This window comes from Labrus mixtus, chromosome 13 (genome assembly GCF_963584025.1).
Source record: "Labrus mixtus chromosome 13, fLabMix1.1, whole genome shotgun sequence".
In the NCBI taxonomy this organism is placed as follows: domain Eukaryota; kingdom Metazoa; phylum Chordata; class Actinopteri; order Labriformes; family Labridae; genus Labrus; species Labrus mixtus.
This window is the reverse complement of record NC_083624.1, coordinates 373,598-395,499: the sequence shown is the minus strand read 5'-3', so window position 1 is coordinate 395,499 and position 21,902 is coordinate 373,598. Positions and strand designations below refer to the sequence as shown.

General features: G+C 39.9%; 3 protein-coding genes and 2 pseudogenes across 3 annotated transcripts; all 5 read left to right on the top strand.

Moving 5' to 3' along the window:
- Positions 1 to 376: 376 nt before the first annotated feature.
- On the top strand, positions 377 to 1,528 carry LOC132986569 (trace amine-associated receptor 8a-like). The gene is made up of 2 exons (XM_061053024.1): positions 377 to 540; positions 700 to 1,528. Exons 1-2 carry the CDS (start codon positions 377 to 379, stop codon positions 1,526 to 1,528), a joined length of 993 nt encoding a protein of 330 aa, XP_060909007.1.
- A 4,430-nt stretch (positions 1,529 to 5,958) lies between these two features.
- LOC132987504 (trace amine-associated receptor 1-like) lies at positions 5,959 to 7,129 on the top strand. Its single transcript, XM_061054622.1, has 2 exons — positions 5,959 to 6,162; positions 6,323 to 7,129. The coding sequence occupies exons 1-2, from the start codon at positions 5,983 to 5,985 to the stop codon at positions 7,127 to 7,129; spliced, it is 987 nt and encodes a 328-aa protein (XP_060910605.1). The 5' UTR covers positions 5,959 to 5,982.
- Positions 7,130 to 10,564: 3,435 nt separating this feature from the next.
- Positions 10,565 to 11,841, top strand: LOC132987525 (trace amine-associated receptor 1-like; annotated as a pseudogene).
- A 3,398-nt stretch (positions 11,842 to 15,239) lies between these two features.
- On the top strand, positions 15,240 to 16,479 carry LOC132987503 (trace amine-associated receptor 1-like; annotated as a pseudogene).
- Positions 16,480 to 19,878: 3,399 nt separating this feature from the next.
- LOC132987502 (trace amine-associated receptor 13c-like) lies at positions 19,879 to 21,045 on the top strand. The gene is made up of 2 exons (XM_061054621.1): positions 19,879 to 20,078; positions 20,239 to 21,045. Exons 1-2 carry the CDS (start codon positions 19,899 to 19,901, stop codon positions 21,043 to 21,045), a joined length of 987 nt encoding a protein of 328 aa, XP_060910604.1. The 5' UTR covers positions 19,879 to 19,898.
- Positions 21,046 to 21,902: the final 857 nt, after the last annotated feature.

Sequence of the window (21,902 nt, the reverse complement as noted above, 5' to 3'; positions counted from 1 at the left end):
TCTACCACTGAGCCCCAGTTGTCCCAACTTGTATTAGAAATGAGGTTTTACTTGCATGTATTTTAAGTATTCAAGCTAGGAAAGAGGCCACATTTAGCAAAAGCTGGCCTTTTCTTAGAAAACGCTCTATATCGTTCTACAACTTAGAGTCCAGCTGAGAAGTTGAATTATTTTGACATGATGGAGAATAACTTATGTTGAAATAAAAACGTTTTAAGACGGTGTATAGAGCAAGGGGTGGGGCCCATCAGTCCCCAAGACAGAAGGAATCTTAGAGGAGGAACAAATGGTCCACATTAATTATAAAACGTCTGACCTTTGTTTAAAACACTGCCTGAGCTTGGAAACTTCACATCTCTGCCACTCTGTCTCTCTGATGATGGAGGGAGACAAACTCTGCTTTCCACAACTCAACACCTCCTGTACAAAGCCAAAGAGCTCTCACTCGGACACTGTGCTAATTTACATTGTGCTGTCCTTCATCTCAATGCTCACCGTATCTCTCAACATGCTGGTGATCATCTCCATCTCACACTTCAAGTATTCATTTATTTGATCTATTTTTTAACATGGTTGCTTAAATACTTAAATAATCAAAAACTTGAACTCTATCCTAATACTAATTTTGCCCTGACCTGGTCTTGTGTAATCTTCTGAAATGGAAAGTGATGTAAATATGTATGCTGTCTTTATCTTCAGGAAGCTCCACACTCCTACAAACCTCCTCCTCCTCTCTCTGGCTGTCTCAGATTTCTTCGTGGGCCTCCTCATGTTCTTTCAAATCATCCTCATAGACGGCTGCTGGTTCCTCGGTGACTTTATGTGTAATCTGTATTATATTCTAGATTTCATAATTACATCCTCATCCGTAGGAAACATGGTGCTCATATCAATCGATCGCTATATTGCCATTTGTGACCCTCTGCACTATTCTACAAAGGTGACTGTGAGGGGAACTATAATCTGCACTTGTCTATGTTGGGTCTGTTCTGTTCTGTACAACAGTATCATTATGAAAGATAACTTGAAACAACCAGGCAAGTTTAATTCCTGCTCTGGAGAGTGTGTGGTTGTTGTTGATTATGTTGCTGGACTTGCAGATCTATTTTTTTCCTTTATTGGTCCTGTCACCGTCATCATTGTTCTGTACATGTGTGTATTTGTTGTGGCTGTGCTTCAGGCTCGTGTCATGAGGTCTCATATTGCAGCAGTCTCGATCAAAAGTTCAGTGACTGTTACTGCCAAGAAATCTGAAATGAAAGCAGCCAGGACTCTTGGGGTTGTTATAGTTGTGTTTCTTTTATGCCTTTGCCCATATTTCTGTGTAACACTCTCAGGACAGGACACTTTGCTCAACGCTTCATCTGCTGCTTTTGTCATATGTCTGTTCTACTTCAACTCCTGTCTAAACCCCTTGATCTACGCCTTTTTTTACCCCTGGTTTAGAAAATCTGTAAAGCTTATTGTTACTCTTAAGATACTCAAACCCGGTTCCTGTGAGACCAACATACTGCAAAGAGCACTGTGAACAGGGTCCGAAATTAAATTTTTGACTCACCGGCCAAGGTGGCAGGTAGATGAAAAAATTCACCGGCCAAACATATTTTTTACCGGCCAAAATAACAAATTTTGTTTTTGTGTCCTATACACATCTGTTACAGTACATTTAATTGAGAAGGCGTTATGTTTTGTTTAATCAATAACAAATTTAAGTCACAAATTCGATCATGTCATCTGATCAGGAAATTGAGAAATTGTAAAAAAATATATTTGCTGGCCTTTATTTTTTGTATTATTTGTAGGCAGTAGTTCACAGACCCTGCTCCCCTCTGAACCGCCCCTGCATTACAACATTACAGACTAAAAACAAAAATCCATCAGAGAATAATAAATTATTAATCCTCAAAACAAGTTTTCTCCTGATTTAGCTTTGACAATATGAGACACTTGATATAATCAGCCTGCTCATTATTTGACTTGTGTATATCTCTGACTGCTCCTGCTGCATGTGATGGAAGAGAAAAGTGAAGCGTGCATTTAGCGTCCTCTAGCATATCTAAAGTGTTTGTAACGCAGCTCTGTTTCACAGAGTCTGTGTGGAGATGTTCACAGACTTATGACGTTGACGTGATGAAGTTAGCTGCAGACACGGTGAGAGTGAACGGAGAATTAAGTCAAACCGACATCCACATCCCAAAGGTGCTCTTATAGACTGAGATCTGGTGACTGTGGACGCCGTTTGAGTACAGTGAACTCATGGCGTTCAAGTAACCAGTTTGAGATGATGTGAGCTTTGTGACATGGTGTGTTATCCTGCTGGAAGTAGCCATCAGAAGACGGGTACACTGTGGTCATAAAGGGTTGGACATGGTCAGCAACAACGCTCAGGTAGTCTGTGGCGTTTAAATGATGCTCAATTAGTACACAGGGACCTCGGTTTGTAACGAGGGGTTATTTGAGTTACTGTTGCCTTTCTATCCCTTCATTGCCTTTCTATCTTAACCAGTCATGCCATTCTCCTCTGACCTCTGGCATCAGCAAGGCATTTCCACCCAGAGAACGGCTGCTCACTGGATATTTTCTCTTTTTTGGACAATTCTCTGTAAACTCTTGAGATGGTTGCGCGTGAAAATCCTAGCAGATTAACAGTTGCTGAAATACTCGGACCAGCCCGTCTGGCACCAACAACCATGCCACATTCAAAGTCACTTAAATCTAATTTTTTCCCCATTCTGGTGCTCATTTTGAACTTCAGAAGATCGTCATGCCTAAATGCATTGAGTTGCTGCCATGTGATAGGCTGATTAGATATTTGAACAGCTGTACCTAATAAAGTGGCAGGTGAGTGTACAGTATATCAAGGATGTCAGTTGAAGTCCTAGTTTTTACACCATAAATACAAAATAAAAATAAAAGTGAAAATTCTATTTTACATTGTTGGACTTTTGATGCAGGAAGAACAGAGTTCTGTCCTTTACATTTAGCGTCTGCTAGGATATCTTAAGTGTCTGTAACAGAACGTTGTTTCACAGAGTGTGTGTGGAGATGTTCACAGACTTATGACGTTGCTATCGCTAAGTTAGCTGAAGACATGGTGAGAGTGAACGGAGAAAAGTCGAACCAACCGTTTGAGCGGATTACATGTGTTCACGCCTCGGTCCGTACAGATTACGGATAAACTGAGCACTGTAGCACTAAATGTAAGTAGGTGCGCATGTTCACAGACAGTCATGACAGCAGAGAGAGGAGCAGGGAAAAGTAGCTGCAGCTAGACTACATCAAACATGCTTAATACTCATAGCATAGTTTTTATGACTTTTTGATCAAACATTTACCCGCATTTGGCGCTTGGCGGACCATTTCGGACCCTGCATACACACATTTGTACATCTGCTCTACAATCATGCAGATGCACATGTAACCATGTTTGTGGATACTGCACTAGTGAAAGAAGGTGGCTATAGAGTTCATATCCATAAAGGGTTTGGGGTTTTTTTCATTCAGAAAAAATCATGGAAAAACAACACATTTATTGTACACGACTCAGAGTTTCAACTTCAAACATAAAGTGTGTTTTGAAATCCCATAGGGCTCTGCACCACCCTCAGTGTTTAATTAGCTGCTTGTAGATAATGTGTTCCTCACGGTATATTTTCACACTTGCTTTCATTAGTGCCATATGATGACATCGTTGTTATGAGAGGGGTTACTGTGAGACAAAACAAGTTAACATCAACACAGAATGCAAATACTACTAAACCAAAAAAATAAAAAAAATAAAAGTGAACAGTCAGCTAAATTCTTCTGCAGAGATCCCACTGTCATAGTGAAGCATTTGTGATGCAACATTGAAACATCAGTACAGAAAGTTTGCTCATCACCAGAATCCAAAATATTTTTTGTTTTGACAACTTTATCAATACAGTTATCATTTTGTAAGGACATCTGCCTTGTATTTAGATTAATATGTCCTTCCTTTATTTTTTTTACATTGTGTCAGGCATAAGCATCTAAGTGACAAGGACAGGGTCAATTGAGAATGTCTGAGAGCTTTGGTGAGAAAGCTGCCAGAGCTCAGAAGCTTCTAGTCCTTCTAATGACAGAGACCATGAAAGAGGCAGAACTCTGCTTTCCTCAACTCCTGAACAGCTCGTGCAGGAAACCAGAACCTCCTGACTCCAGCACTGGGCTACGCAACATTGTGCTTTACTTGGTGTCTCTTTTCACTGCATTTCTCAATCTGTTGGTCATAATATTATTATTGGCCAAACCACACTAACAAGTGGGTTTGCAGCCCTGCTCGCCCAAACGATTGCCCAAACCAATCCTCACTAACTGGCTTACACCATATGTCTACAAGACATTCCCTAATCTACTGTGTAGACTGAAACCTCAACATTCAAAATTAACAAGAAATCCATCATTGCAAGGAGAAACCTTTAAATTGTTGGACCATATGCAGTTGTCAACAATCAAGAAAGTCCAAAAACCTATTGCAACAACAAGGAAAGCTCTTGATGCCATCCTGTTCCTACTGGCTTTCAGGCAAGTCATGGCCATCTCTGGAAGTGGGATATGTTAAATAGATCTGTTAAAGCAAGGTCTTCAGCTCCCATCTCCAGAAAAAAGTCCCCTGCATACTCGGGAGGTTGGGGGTATGGAGTTTGATTTGGCCATGTTCAAAACCTCTAATGTGGAAGCAGCTGCTAGTAAATGCTGCCAGAAAACCATCAGTGCCTGTAGTGGCTGCAACCTAAGAACCCACTGGTAAACACAAGCTGTAAAGAAGGCCTTTTGAGCTTGGTAAACCACAGGTCTCCAATGGCTTGGGGGGCTGTGCCTTCTGTAATGGGGGAAGCAATAATCCGGTGTGAGAGGGGTTCAGGGAGGCTATTGAGAAGCATTTATGATTAGCACCAAGGATGCTCTGGCAAAACGTCAGATGACTCAGGAAGTCAGAGAAGGGATTGTCCCAGGCTGTTCTTAGCAGGAGTGGAGAACTGCTCCCAGACTGGGAACGATTGTCGAACCTTTAATACAGAAGAATCTATGCAGGTTCTGTCCTGGCCATGGGACCATGGGACCATGTCCCTTGGAGGGTCATGTGGGGTCTTCTGTTGTGAATATTTAGTGCTGGGGCCATTGAGCCATTACAATATCAATGTCAATGTCAATAAGCCATCAGGTCTCTGTTTGAACAAAGTGAGAGCTGTGTCCAAATCCTCAGGAAAAATACAAACATGTTTCAGGTGTGTGTGGTCTTCAGAAAGGCTGCCACCTTTTCACCGATCATGTTTTTTATTTTATTGACTTCTTCAGTCTGGGACCTCCAGCAGGCCTTGGGTATTTTGTAGGTGAGTGTAAAGTTCAGCACAGGTCTAAAAGAGGGTTATCCACCCAAAAATGGTGGATTGCTTCCTCTGGGTGTGGAGGGAAGTATCTGCCTAAAAATGAAGGAGTTCAAGTATCTTGCTGTCTTTATCAATGAGGGTAAAATGGATTGGGAAATTGACAGCCAGGTTGGTGAATCATCAGCGTTCAATTGACCAGTCTATCTCAATTCCAACCCTCACCAATGGTCAAGAGCTGTGGGTAGTGCCGAAAAGAATGAGAGTGCTGACAGGAACAGCAATCTTGTGAGGGGACAAGTTCAGGTGGTGAAAGAAAGGCCCAGAACACGCTTGGATAACGTCCATTACCCATTTTGCTATGTATCACTTTGGAATCCCCCTGTAGGAACTGGAAAACATTGATGGGGAGAGGGCCGTCTGGGTCAATTTGCTTAACCTGCTGCCACTGCCACTCGGCCCTGGATAGGTGGAAGTAGTATTTTGATTGACGGTGCATGGATAGGTCAGGGTCACAAGAGGGAAGGAGAAGTGGGCAGGATTTTACAAGAGGTATAAAGGACAGGGTCAATTGAGAATGTCTGAGAGCTTTGGTGAGAAAGCTGCCAGAGCTCAGAAGCTTCTAGTCCTTCTAATGACAGAGACCATGAAAGAGGCGGAACTCTGCTTTCCTCAACTCCTGAACAGCTCGTGCAGGAAACCAGAACCTCCTGACTCCAGCACTGGGCTACGCAACATTGTGCTTTACTTGGTGTCTCTTTTCACTGCATTTCTCAATCTGTTGGTCATTATCTCCATCTCACACTTCAGGCAAGTAACCTCGTAACAAATGCTTAACGATTTTACATAAATGTGTGAGCTGTTAAATCATAACTCTGAAGTTTCTTGTTTACTATGTGGCTTTTAAATATTTCAAAAGTTTGGTAATATTTTTTGTAGTGTTCACAATTGTGATATTCTCTTCATTCAGCCAGCTCCACACACCCACCAACCTCCTCCTCCTCTCTCTGGCTGTCTCAGATTTTCTTGTGGGTTTCTTGGTGATGCCGGTTGAAGTCCTCCGGGCAAAGAATTGCTGGATCCTGGGTGACCTCATGTGTGTGCTATATTTTCTGATACCCATAATCACAGTCTGTGCCTCCGTAGGAAACATGGTGCTCATATCTATAGACCGTTATGTGGCCATTTGTGACCCTATGCATTACCCGACAAAAGTGACTTTAAAAATGGCTACACTTTGTGTTTTCTTGTGTTGGATTTGTTCTGGAATATATAGCATTATCCTTCTATTTGATAACCTTAAGCAACCAGGCAGGTATATTTCCTGCAAAGGAGAATGTGTGGTTAACATAGTAGGAACTGTTGATCTTGTTGTTGGCTTCATTATTCCCATAACCATTATCATTATTATGTATATGAGAGTATTTGTGGTGGCTCTGTCTCAGGCTCGTGCCATGAAGTCCCAAATTGCAAATGTCTCACTTAAGCATTCAAAAACTGTGAAAGTTAAAAAATCTGAGCTAAAAGCAGCAACAACACTTGGTATTCTGATAGTTGTTTTTCTGATGTGTTACTGTCCATATTATTGTGTTTTTCTGGCAGGCCATAACATCTTAATTGGCTCCTCAATTGAGACTTTCATGATTTTTTTGATGTATTTTAATTCCTGTCTCAACCCTACCATCTATGCCCTTTTTTACCCATGGTTTAGAAAAGCTATTAGACGTATTGTGACTTTACGGATACTGCAACCTGACTCACATAAGGCCAATATACTTTAAAGAGACACTGTAGGAAGACTGAAAAATGCTTTTGTGTGTGCATATTTATGATCCATGAATACAACTGAATCTTTTTTTAACAACAGTTGTCTTTTCAAATTTTTTGATCTCAGAAACAACTTTCTGTTACTCTCTGTAATCTCTTAACCTTAACAGAGCTTGCACATTTGGTTTTACAAAGTGTTTGATACCAGGTCGAAGGTTGTTTTGAATTCACTTTCATTCTTTTTCTTAAACTTTCACTGAAAACCATTACTATTGGGATTTTTAGAAAACCCCTTGTTCATATTTTATGATTTGAAAAGCTTAGGAGTCTGAAAACTTCCCTTTCAACATTAAAAATATATGAAGGACTTGTTTCATTTTTGACATGAATATAATCAAAAATTACTCATAAGAAATATTAATAGTATATTTTTGATGAAGGATATGTTTCATAGATGACTACTTTGTCATCTCAGTCTCAGTCATAAGCATCCAAGTGGAAGAAACATTGAAAATGAAGTCACACAAAACATCAATACACCATTAATTCAAATTAATTTCATTTTAATTATTTATCTTATTTTAACATATATTAAATTTAATCTTCTGTGATTGTAAATTGTTTGTCTTGGGGTTTTTTTAATTTTCTATTTTAATGCTTGTTTTCATTTGTCATGATGCTTTTGTTGTCTTGTGTGAAGCACTTTGAATTGCCTTGTTGAAATGTGCTTTATAAATACACTTGCCTTGCTATACTTAGAGAGTTTCGTTGTATAAAACACAATGACAATAAAGATCTATCTACCTTTACATTCTTTCAAAAATCACATTGCACCAACATGTTTACAGTTTTTGACAATTACTCATTTTTTAAAGATTTAGTTTTAAATCTTAGAATATACAAGAAAGAGAACCACCCTTCTTGCATCAACAAATGAAACACCCACAGTTGTAACGAAGACAAGGGACAGGAAAAAAATACCACAACACAAGTCCCACATTTAAACTCACCACCTCAACTTTAGTTCTGCCCTATCTGATTAATTTTAATAAAATATGTGATATGAAAAATAAAAAACACAAATTAAAATGTAATGTTGGTGTCATTCCCCACTATCTCTCCCCAAATGTTCTGTCAAATAAAGGCTACCCTTCCTTCCATTGTTATGTTTTATCCACTTCAATAGTATGCACCTGCAGATGTCAAATCCAGGCACAGTCCGAAATCAACTCTTTGACTCATCGGCCAAGGTGGCGGGTGGATCAAAAATATGACCAGCAAAAATAACAAAATGTGTTTTTGTTTTACGAACATTTGTTTTCCGCATTTATTGAGTTAATAGGGTATTTTGTTCTGTTTAATGAGATCACAGTTTAAGTGGAGGATTATTTTTATCAGATCAGGAAATTGAGAAATGATGAAAAGTATATTTGCTCCACTTTATTTTTTTAAAAGGAAGTATTGCCCAGGCCACCCTCTTCTTCCCTCTGGAACAACCCTTGCATTACCACTTTACAGACTCAAAACAAAAATCCATCTGGGAATAATGAATAAGCTTTATACTAGAAAAACAAGTTTTTTCCTGATTTAGGTTCGACAGAGTTGAACACTTAACATAAGCACTAGGGATGTAAAGATTAATCGTGAGGCAGTTAAAAATCGATTCAAAGGTGTCAAGGTTCACATCGGTACTCTGAAAAATGAATCACAGTACTATTGTGAGTGCAGCAGCTGTAGAGCAGAGGTGGTTGGTTGTAACAAGCAGGCGTTATCGTGGCAGCTGCAGAGGTGAAACCACACTAACAAGTGGGTTTGCAGCCCTGCTCGCCCAAACGATTGCCCAAACCAATCCTCACTAACTGGCTTACACCATATGTCTACAAGACATTCCCTAATCTACTGTGTAGACTGAAACATCAACATTCAAAATTAACAAGAAATCCATCATTACAAGGAGAAACCTTTAAATTGTTGGACCATATGCAGTTGTCAACAATCAAGAAAGTCCAAAAACCTATTGCAACAACAAGGAAAGCTCTTGATGCCATCCTGTTCCTACTGGCTTTCAGGCAAGTCATGGCCATCTCTGGAAGTGGGATATGTTAAATAGATCTGTTAAAGCAAGGTCTTCAGCTCCCATCTCCAGAAAAAAGTCCCCTGCATACTCGGGAGGTTGGGGGTATGGAGTTTGATTTGGCCATGTTCAAAACCTCTAATGTGGAAGCAGCTGCTAGTAAATGCTGCCAGAAAACCATCAGTGCCTGTAGTGGCTGCAACCTAAGAACCCACTGGTAAACACAAGCTGTAAAGAAGGCCTTTTGAGCTTGGTAAACCACAGGTCTCCAATGGCTTGGGGGGCTGTGCCTTCTGTAATGGGGGAAGCAATAATCCGGTGTGAGAGGGGTTCAGGGAGGCTATTGAGAAGCATTTATGATTAGCACCAAGGATGCTCTGGCAAAACGTCAGACGACTCAGGAAGTCAGAGAAGGGATTGTCCCAGGCTGTTCTTAGCAGGAGTGGAGAACTGCTCCCAGACTGGGAATGATTGTCGAACCTTTAATACAGAAGAATCTATGCAGGTTCTGTCCTGGCCATGGGACCATGGGACCATGTCCCTTGGAGGGTCATGTGGGGTCTTCTGTTGTGAATATTTAGTGCTGGGGCCATTGAGCCATTACAATATCAATGTCAATGTCAATAAGCCATCAGGTCTCTGTTTGAACAAAGTGAGAGCTGTGTCCAAATCCTCAGGAAAAATACAAACATGTTTCAGGTGTGTGTGGTCTTCAGAAAGGCTGCCACCTTTTCACCAATCATGTTTTTTATTTTATTGACTTCTTCAGTCTGGGACCTCCAGCAGGCCTTGGGTATTTTGTAGGTGAGTGTAAAGTTCAGCACAGGTCTAAAAGAGGGTTATCCACCCAAAAATGGTGGATTGCTTCCTCTGGGTGTGGAGGGAAGTATCTGCCTAAAAATGAAGGAGTTCAAGTATCTTGCTGTCTTTATCAATGAGGGTAAAATGGATTGGGAAATTGACAGCCAGGTAGGTGAATCATCAGCGTTCAATTGACCAGTCTATCTCAATTCCAACCCTCACCAATGGTCAAGAGCTGTGGGTAGTGCCGAAAAGAATGAGAGTGCTGACAGGAACAGCAATCTTGTGAGGGGACAAGTTCAGGTGGTGAAAGAAAGGCCCAGAACACGCTTGGATAACGTCCATTACCCATTTTGCTATGTATCACTTTGGAATCCCCCTGTAGGAACTGGAAAACATTGATGGGGAGAGGGCCGTCTGGGTCAATTTGCTTAACCTGCTGCCACTGCCACTCGGCCCTGGATAGGTGGAAGTAGTATTTTGATTGACGGTGCATGGATAGGTCAGGGTCACAAGAGGGAAGGAGAAGTGGGCAGGATTTTACAAGAGGTATAAAGGACAGGGTCAATTGAGAATGTCTGAGAGCTTTGGTGAGAAAGCTGCCAGAGCTCAGAAGCTTCTAGTCCTTCTAATGACAGAGACCATGAAAGAGGCAGAACTCTGCTTTCCTCAACTCCTGAACAGCTCGTGCAGGAAACCAGAACCTCCTGACTCCAGCACTGGGCTACGCAACATTGTGCTTTACTTGGTATCTCTTTTCACTGCATTTCTCAACCTGTTGGTCATTATCTCCATCTCACACTTCAGGCAAGTAACCTCGTAACAAATGCTTAACGATTTTAAATAAATGTGTGAGCTGTTAAATCATAACTCTGAAGTTTCTTGTTTACTATGTGGCTTTTAAATATTTCAAAAGTTTGGTAATATTTTTTGTAGTGTTCACAATTGTGATATTCTCTTCATTCAGCCAGCTCCACACACCCACCAACCTCCTCCTCCTCTCTCTGGCTGTCTCAGATTTTCTTGTGGGTTTCTTGGTGATGCCGGTTGAAGTCCTCCGGGCAAAGAATTGCTGGATCCTGGGTGACCTCATGTGTGTGCTATATTTTCTGATACCCATAATCACAGTCTGTGCCTCCGTAGGAAACATGGTGCTCATATCTATAGACCGTTATGTGGCCATTTGTGACCCTATGCATTACCCGACAAAAGTGACTTTAAAAATGGCTACACTTTGTGTTTTCTTGTGTTGGATTTGTTCTGGAATATATAGCATTATCCTTCTATTTGATAACCTTAAGCAACCAGGCAGGTATATTTCCTGCAAAGGAGAATGTGTGGTTAACATATTAGGAACTGTTGATCTTGTTGTTGGCTTCATTATTCCCATAACCATTATCATTATTATGTATATGAGAGTATTTGTGGTGGCTCTGTCTCAGGCTCGTGCCATGAAGTCCCAAATTGCAAATGTCTCACTTAAGCATTCAAAAACTGTGAAAGTTAAAAAATCTGAGCTAAAAGCAGCAACAACACTTGGTATTCTGATAGTTGTTTTTCTGATGTGTTACTGTCCATCTTATTGTATTTTTCTGGCAGGCCATAACATCTTAATTGGCTCCTCAATTGAGACTTTCATGATTTTTTTGATGTATTTTAATTCCTGTCTCAACCCTACCATCTATGCCCTTTTTTACCCATGGTTTAGAAAAGCTATTAGACGTATTGTGACTTTACAGATACTGCAACCTGACTCACATGAGGCCAACATACTTTAAAGAGACACTGTAGGAAGACTGAAAAATGCTTTTGTGTGTGCATATTTATGATCCATGAATACAACTGAATCTTTTTTTAACAACAGTTGTCTTTTCAAATTTTTTGATCTCAGAAACAACTTTCTGTTACTCTCTGTAATCTCTTAACCTTAACAGAGCTTGCACATTTGGTTTTACAAAGTGTTTGATACCAGGTCGAAGGTTGTTTTGAATTCACTTTCATTCTTTTTCTTAAACTTTCACTGAAAACCATTACTATTGGGATTTTTAGAAAACCCCTTGTTCATATTTTATGATTTGAAAAGCTTAGGAGTCTGAAAACTTCCCTTTCAACATTAAAAATATATGAAGGACTTGTTTCATTTTTGACATGTTTATAATCAAAAATTACTCATAAGAAATATTAATAGTATATTTTTGATGAAGGATATGTTTCATAGATGACTACTTTGTCATCTCAGTCTCAGTCATAAGCATCCAAGTGGAAGAAACATTGAAAATGAAGTCACACAAAACATCAATACACCATTAATTCAAATTAATTTCATTTTAATTATTTATCTTATTTTAACATATATTAAATTTAATCTTCTGTGATTGTAAATTGTTTGTCTTGGGGTTTTTTAATTTTCTATTTTAATGCTTGTTTTCATTTGTCATGATGCTTTTGTTGTCTTGTGTGAAGCACTTTGAATTGCCTTGTTGAAATGTGCTTTATAAATACACTTGCCTTGCTATACTTAGAGAGTTTCGTTGTATAAAACACAATGACAATAAAGATCTATCTACCTTTACATTCTTTCAAAAATCACATTGCACCAACATGTTTACAGTTTTTGACAATTACTCATTTTTTAAAGATTTAGTTTTAAATCTTAGAATATACAAGAAAGAGAACCACCCTTCTTGCATCAACAAATGAAACACCCACAGTTGTAACGAAGACAAGGGACAGGAAGAAAATACCACAACACAAGTCCCACATTTAAACTCACCACCTCAACTTTAGTTCTGCCCTATCTGATTAATTTTAATAAAATATGTGATATGAAAAATAAAAAACACAAATTAAAATGTAATGTTGGTGTCATTCCCCACTATCTCTCCCCAAATGTTCTGTCAAATAAAGGCTACCCTTCCTTCCATTGTTATGTTTTATCCACTTCAATAGTATGCACCTGCAGATGTCAAATCCAGGCACAGTCCGAAATCAACTCTTTGACTCATCGGCCAAGGTGGCGGGTGGATCAAAAATATGACCAGCAAAAATAACAAAATGTGTTTTTGTTTTACGAACATTTGTTTTCCGCATTTATTGAGTTAATAGGGTATTTTGTTCTGTTTAATGAGATCACAGTTTAAGTGGAGGATTATTTTTATCAGATCAGGAAATTGAGAAATGATGAAAAGTATATTTGCTCCACTTTATTTTTTTAAAAGGAAGTATTGCCCAGGCCACCCTCTTCTTCCCTCTGGAACAACCCTTGCATTACCACTTTACAGACTCAAAACAAAAATCCATCTGGGAATAATGAATAAGCTTTATACTAGAAAAACAAGTTTTTTCCTGATTTAGGTTCGACAGAGTTGAACACTTAACATAAGCACTAGGGATGTAAAGATTAATCGTGAGGCAGTTAAAAATCGATTCAAAGGTGTCAAGGTTCACATCGGTACTCTGAAAAATGAATCACAGTACTATTGTGAGTGCAGCAGCTGTAGAGCAGAGGTGGTTGGTTGTAACAAGCAGGCGTTATCGTGGCAGCTGCAGAGGTGAAACCACACTAACAAGTGGGTTTGCAGCCCTGCTCGCCCAAACGATTGCCCAAACCAATCCTCACTAACTGGCTTACACCATATGTCTACAAGACATTCCCTAATCTACTGTGTAGACTGAAACATCAACATTCAAAATTAACAAGAAATCCATCATTACAAGGAGAAACCTTTAAATTGTTGGACCATATGCAGTTGTCAACAATCAAGAAAGTCCAAAAACCTATTGCAACAACAAGGAAAGCTCTTGATGCCATCCTGTTCCTACTGGCTTTCAGGCAAGTCATGGCCATCTCTGGAAGTGGGATATGTTAAATAGATCTGTTAAAGCAAGGTCTTCAGCTCCCATCTCCAGAAAAAAGTCCCCTGCATACTCGGGAGGTTGGGGGTATGGAGTTTGATTTGGCCATGTTCAAAACCTCTAATGTGGAAGCAGCTGCTAGTAAATGCTGCCAGAAAACCATCAGTGCCTGTAGTGGCTGCAACCTAAGAACCCACTGGTAAACACAAGCTGTAAAGAAGGCCTTTTGAGCTTGGTAAACCACAGGTCTCCAATGGCTTGGGGGGCTGTGCCTTCTGTAATGGGGGAAGCAATAATCCGGTGTGAGAGGGGTTCAGGGAGGCTATTGAGAAGCATTTATGATTAGCACCAAGGATGCTCTGGCAAAACGTCAGACGACTCAGGAAGTCAGAGAAGGGATTGTCCCAGGCTGTTCTTAGCAGGAGTGGAGAACTGCTCCCAGACTGGGAACGATTGTCGAACCTTTAATACAGAAGAATCTATGCAGGTTCTGTCCTGGCCATGGGACCATGGGACCATGTCCCTTGGAGGGTCATGTGGGGTCTTCTGTTGTGAATATTTAGTGCTGGGGCCATTGAGCCATTACAATATCAATGTCAATGTCAATAAGCCATCAGGTCTCTGTTTGAACAAAGTGAGAGCTGTGTCCAAATCCTCAGGAAAAATACAAACATGTTTCAGGTGTGTGTGGTCTTCAGAAAGGCTGCCACCTTTTCACCAATCATGTTTTTTATTTTATTGACTTCTTCAGTCTGGGACCTCTAGCAGGCCTTGGGTATTTTGTAGGTGAGTGTAAAGTTCAGCACAGGTCTAAAAGAGGGTTATCCACCCAAAAATGGTGGATTGCTTCCTCTGGGTGTGGAGGGAAGTATCTGCCTAAAAATGAAGGAGTTCAAGTATCTTGCTGTCTTTATCAATGAGGGTAAAATGGATTGGGAAATTGACAGCCAGGTAGGTGAATCATCAGCGTTCAATTGACCAGTCTATCTCAATTCCAACCCTCACCAATGGTCAAGAGCTGTGGGTAGTGCCGAAAAGAATGAGAGTGCTGACAGGAACAGCAATCTTGTGAGGGGACAAGTTCAGGTGGTGAAAGAAAGGCCCAGAACACGCTTGGATAACGTCCATTACCCATTTTGCTATGTAACACTTTGGAATCCCCCTGTAGGAACTGGAAAACATTGATGGGGAGAGGGCCGTCTGGGTCAATTTGCTTAACCTGCTGCCACTGCCACTCGGCCCTGGATAGGTGGAAGTAGTATTTTGATTGACGGTGCATGGATAGGTCAGGGTCACAAGAGGGAAGGAGAAGTGGGCAGGATTTTACAAGAGGTATAAAGGACAGGGTCAATTGAGAATGTCTGAGAGCTTTGGTGAGAAAGCTGCCAGAGCTCAGAAGCTTCTAGTCCTTCTAATGACAGAGACCATGAAAGAGGCGGAACTCTGCTTTCCTCAACTCCTGAACAGCTCGTGCAGGAAACCAGAACCTCCTGACTCCAGCACTGGGCTACGCAACATTGTGCTTTACTTGGTATCTCTTTTCACTGCATTTCTCAACCTGTTGGTCATTATCTCCATCTCACACTTCAGGCAAGTAACCTCGTAACAAATGCTTAACGATTTTACATAAATGTGTGAGCTGTTAAATCATAACTCTGAAGTTTCTTGTTTACTATGTGGCTTTTAAATATTTCAAAAGTTTGGTAATATTTTTTGTAGTGTTCACAATTGTGATATTCTCTTCATTCAGCCAGCTCCACACACCCACCAACCTCCTCCTCCTCTCTCTGGCTGTCTCAGATTTTCTTGTGGGTTTCTTGGTGATGCCGGTTGAAGTCCTCCGGGCAAAGAATTGCTGGATCCTGGGTGACCTCTTGTGTGTGCTATATTTTCTGATACCCATAATCACAGTCTGTGCCTCCGTAGGAAACATGGTGCTCATATCTATAGACCGTTATGTGGCCATTTGTGACCCTATGCATTACCCGACAAAAGTGACTTTAAAAATGGCTACACTTTGTGTTTTCTTGTGTTGGATTTGTTCTGGAATATATAGCATTATCCTTCTATTTGATAACCTTAAGCAACCAGGCAGGTATATTTCCTGCAAAGGAGAATGTGTGGTTAACATATTAGTAACTGTTGATCTTGTTGTTGGCTTCATTATTCCCATAACCATTATCATTATTATGTATATGAGAGTATTTGTGGTGGCTCTGTCTCAGGCTCGTGCCATGAAGTCCCAAATTGCAAATGTCTCACTTAAGCATTCAAAAACTGTGAAAGTTAAAAAATCTGAGCTAAAAGCAGCAACAACACTTGGTATTCTGATAGTTGTTTTTCTGATGTGTTACTGTCCATCTTATTGTGTTTTTCTGGCAGACCATAACATCTTAATTGGCTCCTCAACTGAGACTTTCATGACTTTTTTGATGTATTTTAATTCCTGTCTCAACCCTACCATCTATGCCCTTTTTTACCCATGGTTTAGAAAAGCTATTAGACGTATTGTGACTTTACAGATACTGCAACCTGACTCACATGAGGCCAACATACTTTAAAGAGACACTGTAGGAAGACTGAAAAATGCTTTTGTGTGTGCATATTTATGATCCATGAATACAACTGAATCTTTTTTTAACAACAGTTGTCTTTTCAAATTTTTTGATCTCAGAAACAACTTTCTGTTACTCTCTGTAATCTCTTAACCTTAACAGAGCTTGCACATTTGGTTTTACAAAGTGTTTGATACCAGGTCGAAGGTTGTTTTGAATTCACTTTCATTCTTTTTCTTAAACTTTCACTGAAAACCATTACTATTGGGATTTTTAGAAAACCCCTTGTTCATATTTTATGATTTGAAAAGCTTAGGAGTCTGAAAACTTCCCTTTCAACATTAAAAATATATGAAGGACTTGTTTCATTTTTGACATGTTTATAATCAAAAATTACTCATAAGAAATATTAATAGTATATTTTTGATGAAGGATATGTTTCATAGATGACTACTTTGTCATCTCAGTCTCAGTCATAAGCATCCAAGTGGAAGAAACATTGAAAATGAAGTCACACAAAACATCAATACACCATTAATTCAAATTAATTTCATTTTAATTATTTATCTTATTTTAACATATATTAAATTTAATCTTCTGTGATTGTAAATTGTTTGTCTTGGGGGTTTTTTAATTTTCTATTTTAATGCTTGTTTTCATTTGTCATGATGCTTTTGTTGTCTTGTGTGAAGCACTTTGAATTGCCTTGTTGAAATGTGCTTTATAAATACACTTGCCTTGCTATACTTAGAGAGTTTCGTTGTATAAAACACAATGACAATAAAGATCTATCTACCTTTACATTCTTTCAAAAATCACATTGCACCAACATGTTTACAGTTTTTGACAATTACTCATTTTTTAAAGATTTAGTTTTAAATCTTAGAATATACAAGAAAGAGAACCACCCTTCTTGCATCAACAAATGAAACACCCACAGTTGTAACGAAGACAAGGGACAGGAAGAAAATACCACAACACAAGTCCCACATTTAAACTCACCACCTCAACTTTAGTTCTGCCCTATCTGATTAATTTTAATAAAATATGTGATATGAAAAATAAAAAACACAAATTAAAATGTAATGTTGGTGTCATTCCCCACTATCTCTCCCCAAATGTTCTGTCAAATAAAGGCTACCCTTCCTTCCATTGTTATGTTTTATCCACTTCAATAGTATGCACCTGCAGATGTCAAATCCAGGCACAGTCCGAAATCAACTCTTTGACTCATCGGCCAAGGTGGCGGGTGGATCAAAAATATGACCAGCAAAAATAACAAAATGTGTTTTTGTTTTACGAACATTTGTTTTCCGCATTTATTGAGTTAATAGGGTATTTTGTTCTGTTTAATGAGATCACAGTTTAAGTGGAGGATTATTTTTATCAGATCAGGAAATTGAGAAATGATGAAAAGTATATTTGCTCCACTTTATTTTTTTAAAAGGAAGTATTGCCCAGGCCACCCTCTTCTTCCCTCTGGAACAACCCTTGCATTACCACTTTACAGACTCAAAACAAAAATCCATCTGGGAATAATGAATAAGCTTTATACTAGAAAAACAAGTTTTTTCCTGATTTAGGTTCGACAGAGTTGAACACTTAACATAAGCACTAGGGATGTAAAGATTAATCGTGAGGCAGTTAAAAATCGATTCAAAGGTGTCAAGGTTCACATCGGTACTCTGAAAAATGAATCACAGTACTATTGTGAGTGCAGCAGCTGTAGAGCAGAGGTGGTTGGTTGTAACAAGCAGGCGTTATCGTGGCAGCTGCAGAGGTGAAACCACACTAACAAGTGGGTTTGCAGCCCTGCTCGCCCAAACGATTGCCCAAACCAATCCTCACTAACTGGCTTACACCATATGTCTACAAGACATTCCCTAATCTACTGTGTAGACTGAAACATCAACATTCAAAATTAACAAGAAATCCATCATTACAAGGAGAAACCTTTAAATTGTTGGACCATATGCAGTTGTCAACAATCAAGAAAGTCCAAAAACCTATTGCAACAACAAGGAAAGCTCTTGATGCCATCCTGTTCCTACTGGCTTTCAGGCAAGTCATGGCCATCTCTGGAAGTGGGATATGTTAAATAGATCTGTTAAAGCAAGGTCTTCAGCTCCCATCTCCAGAAAAAAGTCCCCTGCATACTCGGGAGGTTGGGGGTATGGAGTTTGATTTGGCCATGTTCAAAACCTCTAATGTGGAAGCAGCTGCTAGTAAATGCTGCCAGAAAACCATCAGTGCCTGTAGTGGCTGCAACCTAAGAACCCACTGGTAAACACAAGCTGTAAAGAAGGCCTTTTGAGCTTGGTAAACCACAGGTCTCCAATGGCTTGGGGGGCTGTGCCTTCTGTAATGGGGGAAGCAATAATCCGGTGTGAGAGGGGTTCAGGGAGGCTATTGAGAAGCATTTATGATTAGCACCAAGGATGCTCTGGCAAAACGTCAGACGACTCAGGAAGTCAGAGAAGGGATTGTCCCAGGCTGTTCTTAGCAGGAGTGGAGAACTGCTCCCAGACTGGGAACGATTGTCGAACCTTTAATACAGAAGAATCTATGCAGGTTCTGTCCTGGCCATGGGACCATGGGACCATGTCCCTTGGAGGGTCATGTGGGGTCTTCTGTTGTGAATATTTAGTGCTGGGGCCATTGAGCCATTATAATATCAATGTCAATGTCAATAAGCCATCAGGTCTCTGTTTGAACAAAGTGAGAGCTGTGTCCAAATCCTCAGGAAAAATACAAACATGTTTCAGGTGTGTGTGGTCTTCAGAAAGGCTGCCACCTTTTCACCAATCATGTTTTTTATTTTATTGACTTCTTCAGTCTGGGACCTCCAGCAGGCCTTGGGTATTTTGTAGGTGAGTGTAAAGTTCAGCACAGGTCTAAAAGAGGGTTATCCACCCAAAAATGGTGGATTGCTTCCTCTGGGTGTGGAGGGAAGTATCTGCCTAAAAATGAAGGAGTTCAAGTATCTTGCTGTCTTTATCAATGAGGGTAAAATGGATTGGGAAATTGACAGCCAGGTAGGTGAATCATCAGCGTTCAATTGACCAGTCTATCTCAATTCCAACCCTCACCAATGGTCAAGAGCTGTGGGTAGTGCCGAAAAGAATGAGAGTGCTGACAGGAACAGCAATCTTGTGAGGGGACAAGTTCAGGTGGTGAAAGAAAGGCCCAGAACACGCTTGGATAACGTCCATTACCCATTTTGCTATGTAACACTTTGGAATCCCCCTGTAGGAACTGGAAAACATTGATGGGGAGAGGGCCGTCTGGGTCAATTTGCTTAACCTGCTGCCACTGCCACTCGGCCCTGGATAGGTGGAAGTAGTATTTTGATTGACGGTGCATGGATAGGTCAGGGTCACAAGAGGGAAGGAGAAGTGGGCAGGATTTTACAAGAGGTATAAAGGACAGGGTCAATTGAGAATGTCTGAGAGCTTTGGTGAGAAAGCTGCCAGAGCTCAGAAGCTTCTAGTCCTTCTAATGACAGAGACCATGAAAGAGGCGGAACTCTGCTTTCCTCAACTCCTGAACAGCTCGTGCAGGAAACCAGAACCTCCTGACTCCAGCACTGGGCTACGCAACATTGTGCTTTACTTGGTATCTCTTTTCACTGCATTTCTCAACCTGTTGGTCATTATCTCCATCTCACACTTCAGGCAAGTAACCTCGTAACAAATGCTTAACGATTTTACATAAATGTGTGAGCTGTTAAATCATAACTCTGAAGTTTCTTGTTTACTATGTGGCTTTTAAATATTTCAAAAGTTTGGTAATATTTTTTGTAGTGTTCACAATTGTGATATTCTCTTCATTCAGCCAGCTCCACACACCCACCAACCTCCTCCTCCTCTCTCTGGCTGTCTCAGATTTTCTTGTGGGTTTCTTGGTGATGCCGGTTGAAGTCCTCCGGGCAAAGAATTGCTGGATCCTGGGTGACCTCTTGTGTGTGCTATATTTTCTGATACCCATAATCACAGTCTGTGCCTCCGTAGGAAACATGGTGCTCATATCTATAGACCGTTATGTGGCCATTTGTGACCCTATGCATTACCCGACAAAAGTGACTTTAAAAATGGCTACACTTTGTGTTTTCTTGTGTTGGATTTGTTCTGGAATATATAGCATTATCCTTCTATTTGATAACCTTAAGCAACCAGGCAGGTATATTTCCTGCAAAGGAGAATGTGTGGTTAACATAGTAGTAACTGTTGATCTTGTTGTTGGCTTCATTATTCCCATAACCATTATCATTATTATGTATATGAGAGTATTTGTGGTGGCTCTGTCTCAGGCTCGTGCCATGAAGTCCCAAATTGCAAATGTCTCACTTAAGCATTCAAAACCTGTGAAAGTTAAAAAATCTGAGCTAAAAGCAGCAACAACACTTGGTATTCTGATAGTTGTTTTTCTGATGTGTTACTGTCCATCTTATTGTGTTTTTCTGGCAGACCATAACATCTTAATTGGCTCCTCAACTGAGACTTTCATGACTTTTTTGATGTATTTTAATTCCTGTCTCAACCCTACCATCTATGCCCTTTTTTACCCATGGTTTAGAAAAGCTATTAGACGTATTGTGACTTTACAGATACTGCAACCTGACTCACATAAGGCCAATATACTTTAAAGAGACACTGTAGGAAGACTGAAAAATGCTTTTGTGTGTGCATATTTATGATCCATGAATAAAACTGAATCTTTTTTTAATAACAGTTTTCTTTTCAACTTTCTGTTGATATGAATAGCTGTAATCTCTGAACCTTAACAAAGTTTGCACGTTAGGTTTTACACAACGTGTGTACTAGTTTCATGGTTGTTTTAAATTCATATTTGTTTTCATTCTTAAGTACAAGCTATTAAGCTTTGCCAGTTAAAAAACTGCCTGTTTGATGTATAAAGTCCTACATGGGCGGGTAACTACATCAACAGAAAGCTATCAATGACTCTTCCACTAGAACCACTGTGAGAGGCGATTGCCATATTCACCTCAGACGAGCTTTGTTTGGTCAAAATGTTTTGTCATTCAAACGGAGAATATTATGGACAGCTTACCAATCATTCAGGAAATGCTACATCTTTTTTTTATGTTTTTTTTTAAGAGTTTTGGTTCATAAAATTTTTGTACACAAAGAGGCAATAGGTTCATCGTACCTGTGAGTGACAGTGTTGCAAGGTTACATCAACAAACAAAAACAAACAACATCGGAACAGGGTGGTCAGTCTGGTCATACTATGGATCACGGCTGTTATGCATAACAATGTCAGTCCTTAAAGTAGAGTAGAAGAGGGAAGACACAAGAAGAAACAATAAATAAATATATACATCAATACAATAATTATAAGGCTTAATTTCCAAACAAAGGCAAGCAGCAGGACAGAGCAGGATCTTATTCAGGAACAAGTGGGGAAATAATCTTTTCTGCATAAACAAGGAAGGGGCCCCACACTAACTAGATCTGACCATGTCTACAAATATGTTTTTTT

What these genes read in the sequence shown, in the direction of transcription:
- LOC132987502 (XM_061054621.1), top strand. Translation starts at nt 19,899, where the DNA reads ATGACAGAGACCATGAAAGAGGCGGAACTCTGCTTTCCTCAACTCCTG. An exon ending in CCATCTCACACTTCAGGCAA is followed by an intron (nt 20,079 to 20,238) that starts GTAACCTCGTAA and finishes TCATTCAGCCAG; the next exon opens with CTCCACACACCCACCAACCT.
- LOC132986569 (XM_061053024.1), top strand. Translation starts at nt 377, where the DNA reads ATGATGGAGGGAGACAAACTCTGCTTTCCACAACTCAACACCTCCTGT. An exon ending in ATCTCCATCTCACACTTCAA is followed by an intron (nt 541 to 699) that starts GTATTCATTTAT and finishes CTTTATCTTCAG; the next exon opens with GAAGCTCCACACTCCTACAA.
- LOC132987504 (XM_061054622.1), top strand. Translation starts at nt 5,983, where the DNA reads ATGACAGAGACCATGAAAGAGGCGGAACTCTGCTTTCCTCAACTCCTG. An exon ending in CCATCTCACACTTCAGGCAA is followed by an intron (nt 6,163 to 6,322) that starts GTAACCTCGTAA and finishes TCATTCAGCCAG; the next exon opens with CTCCACACACCCACCAACCT.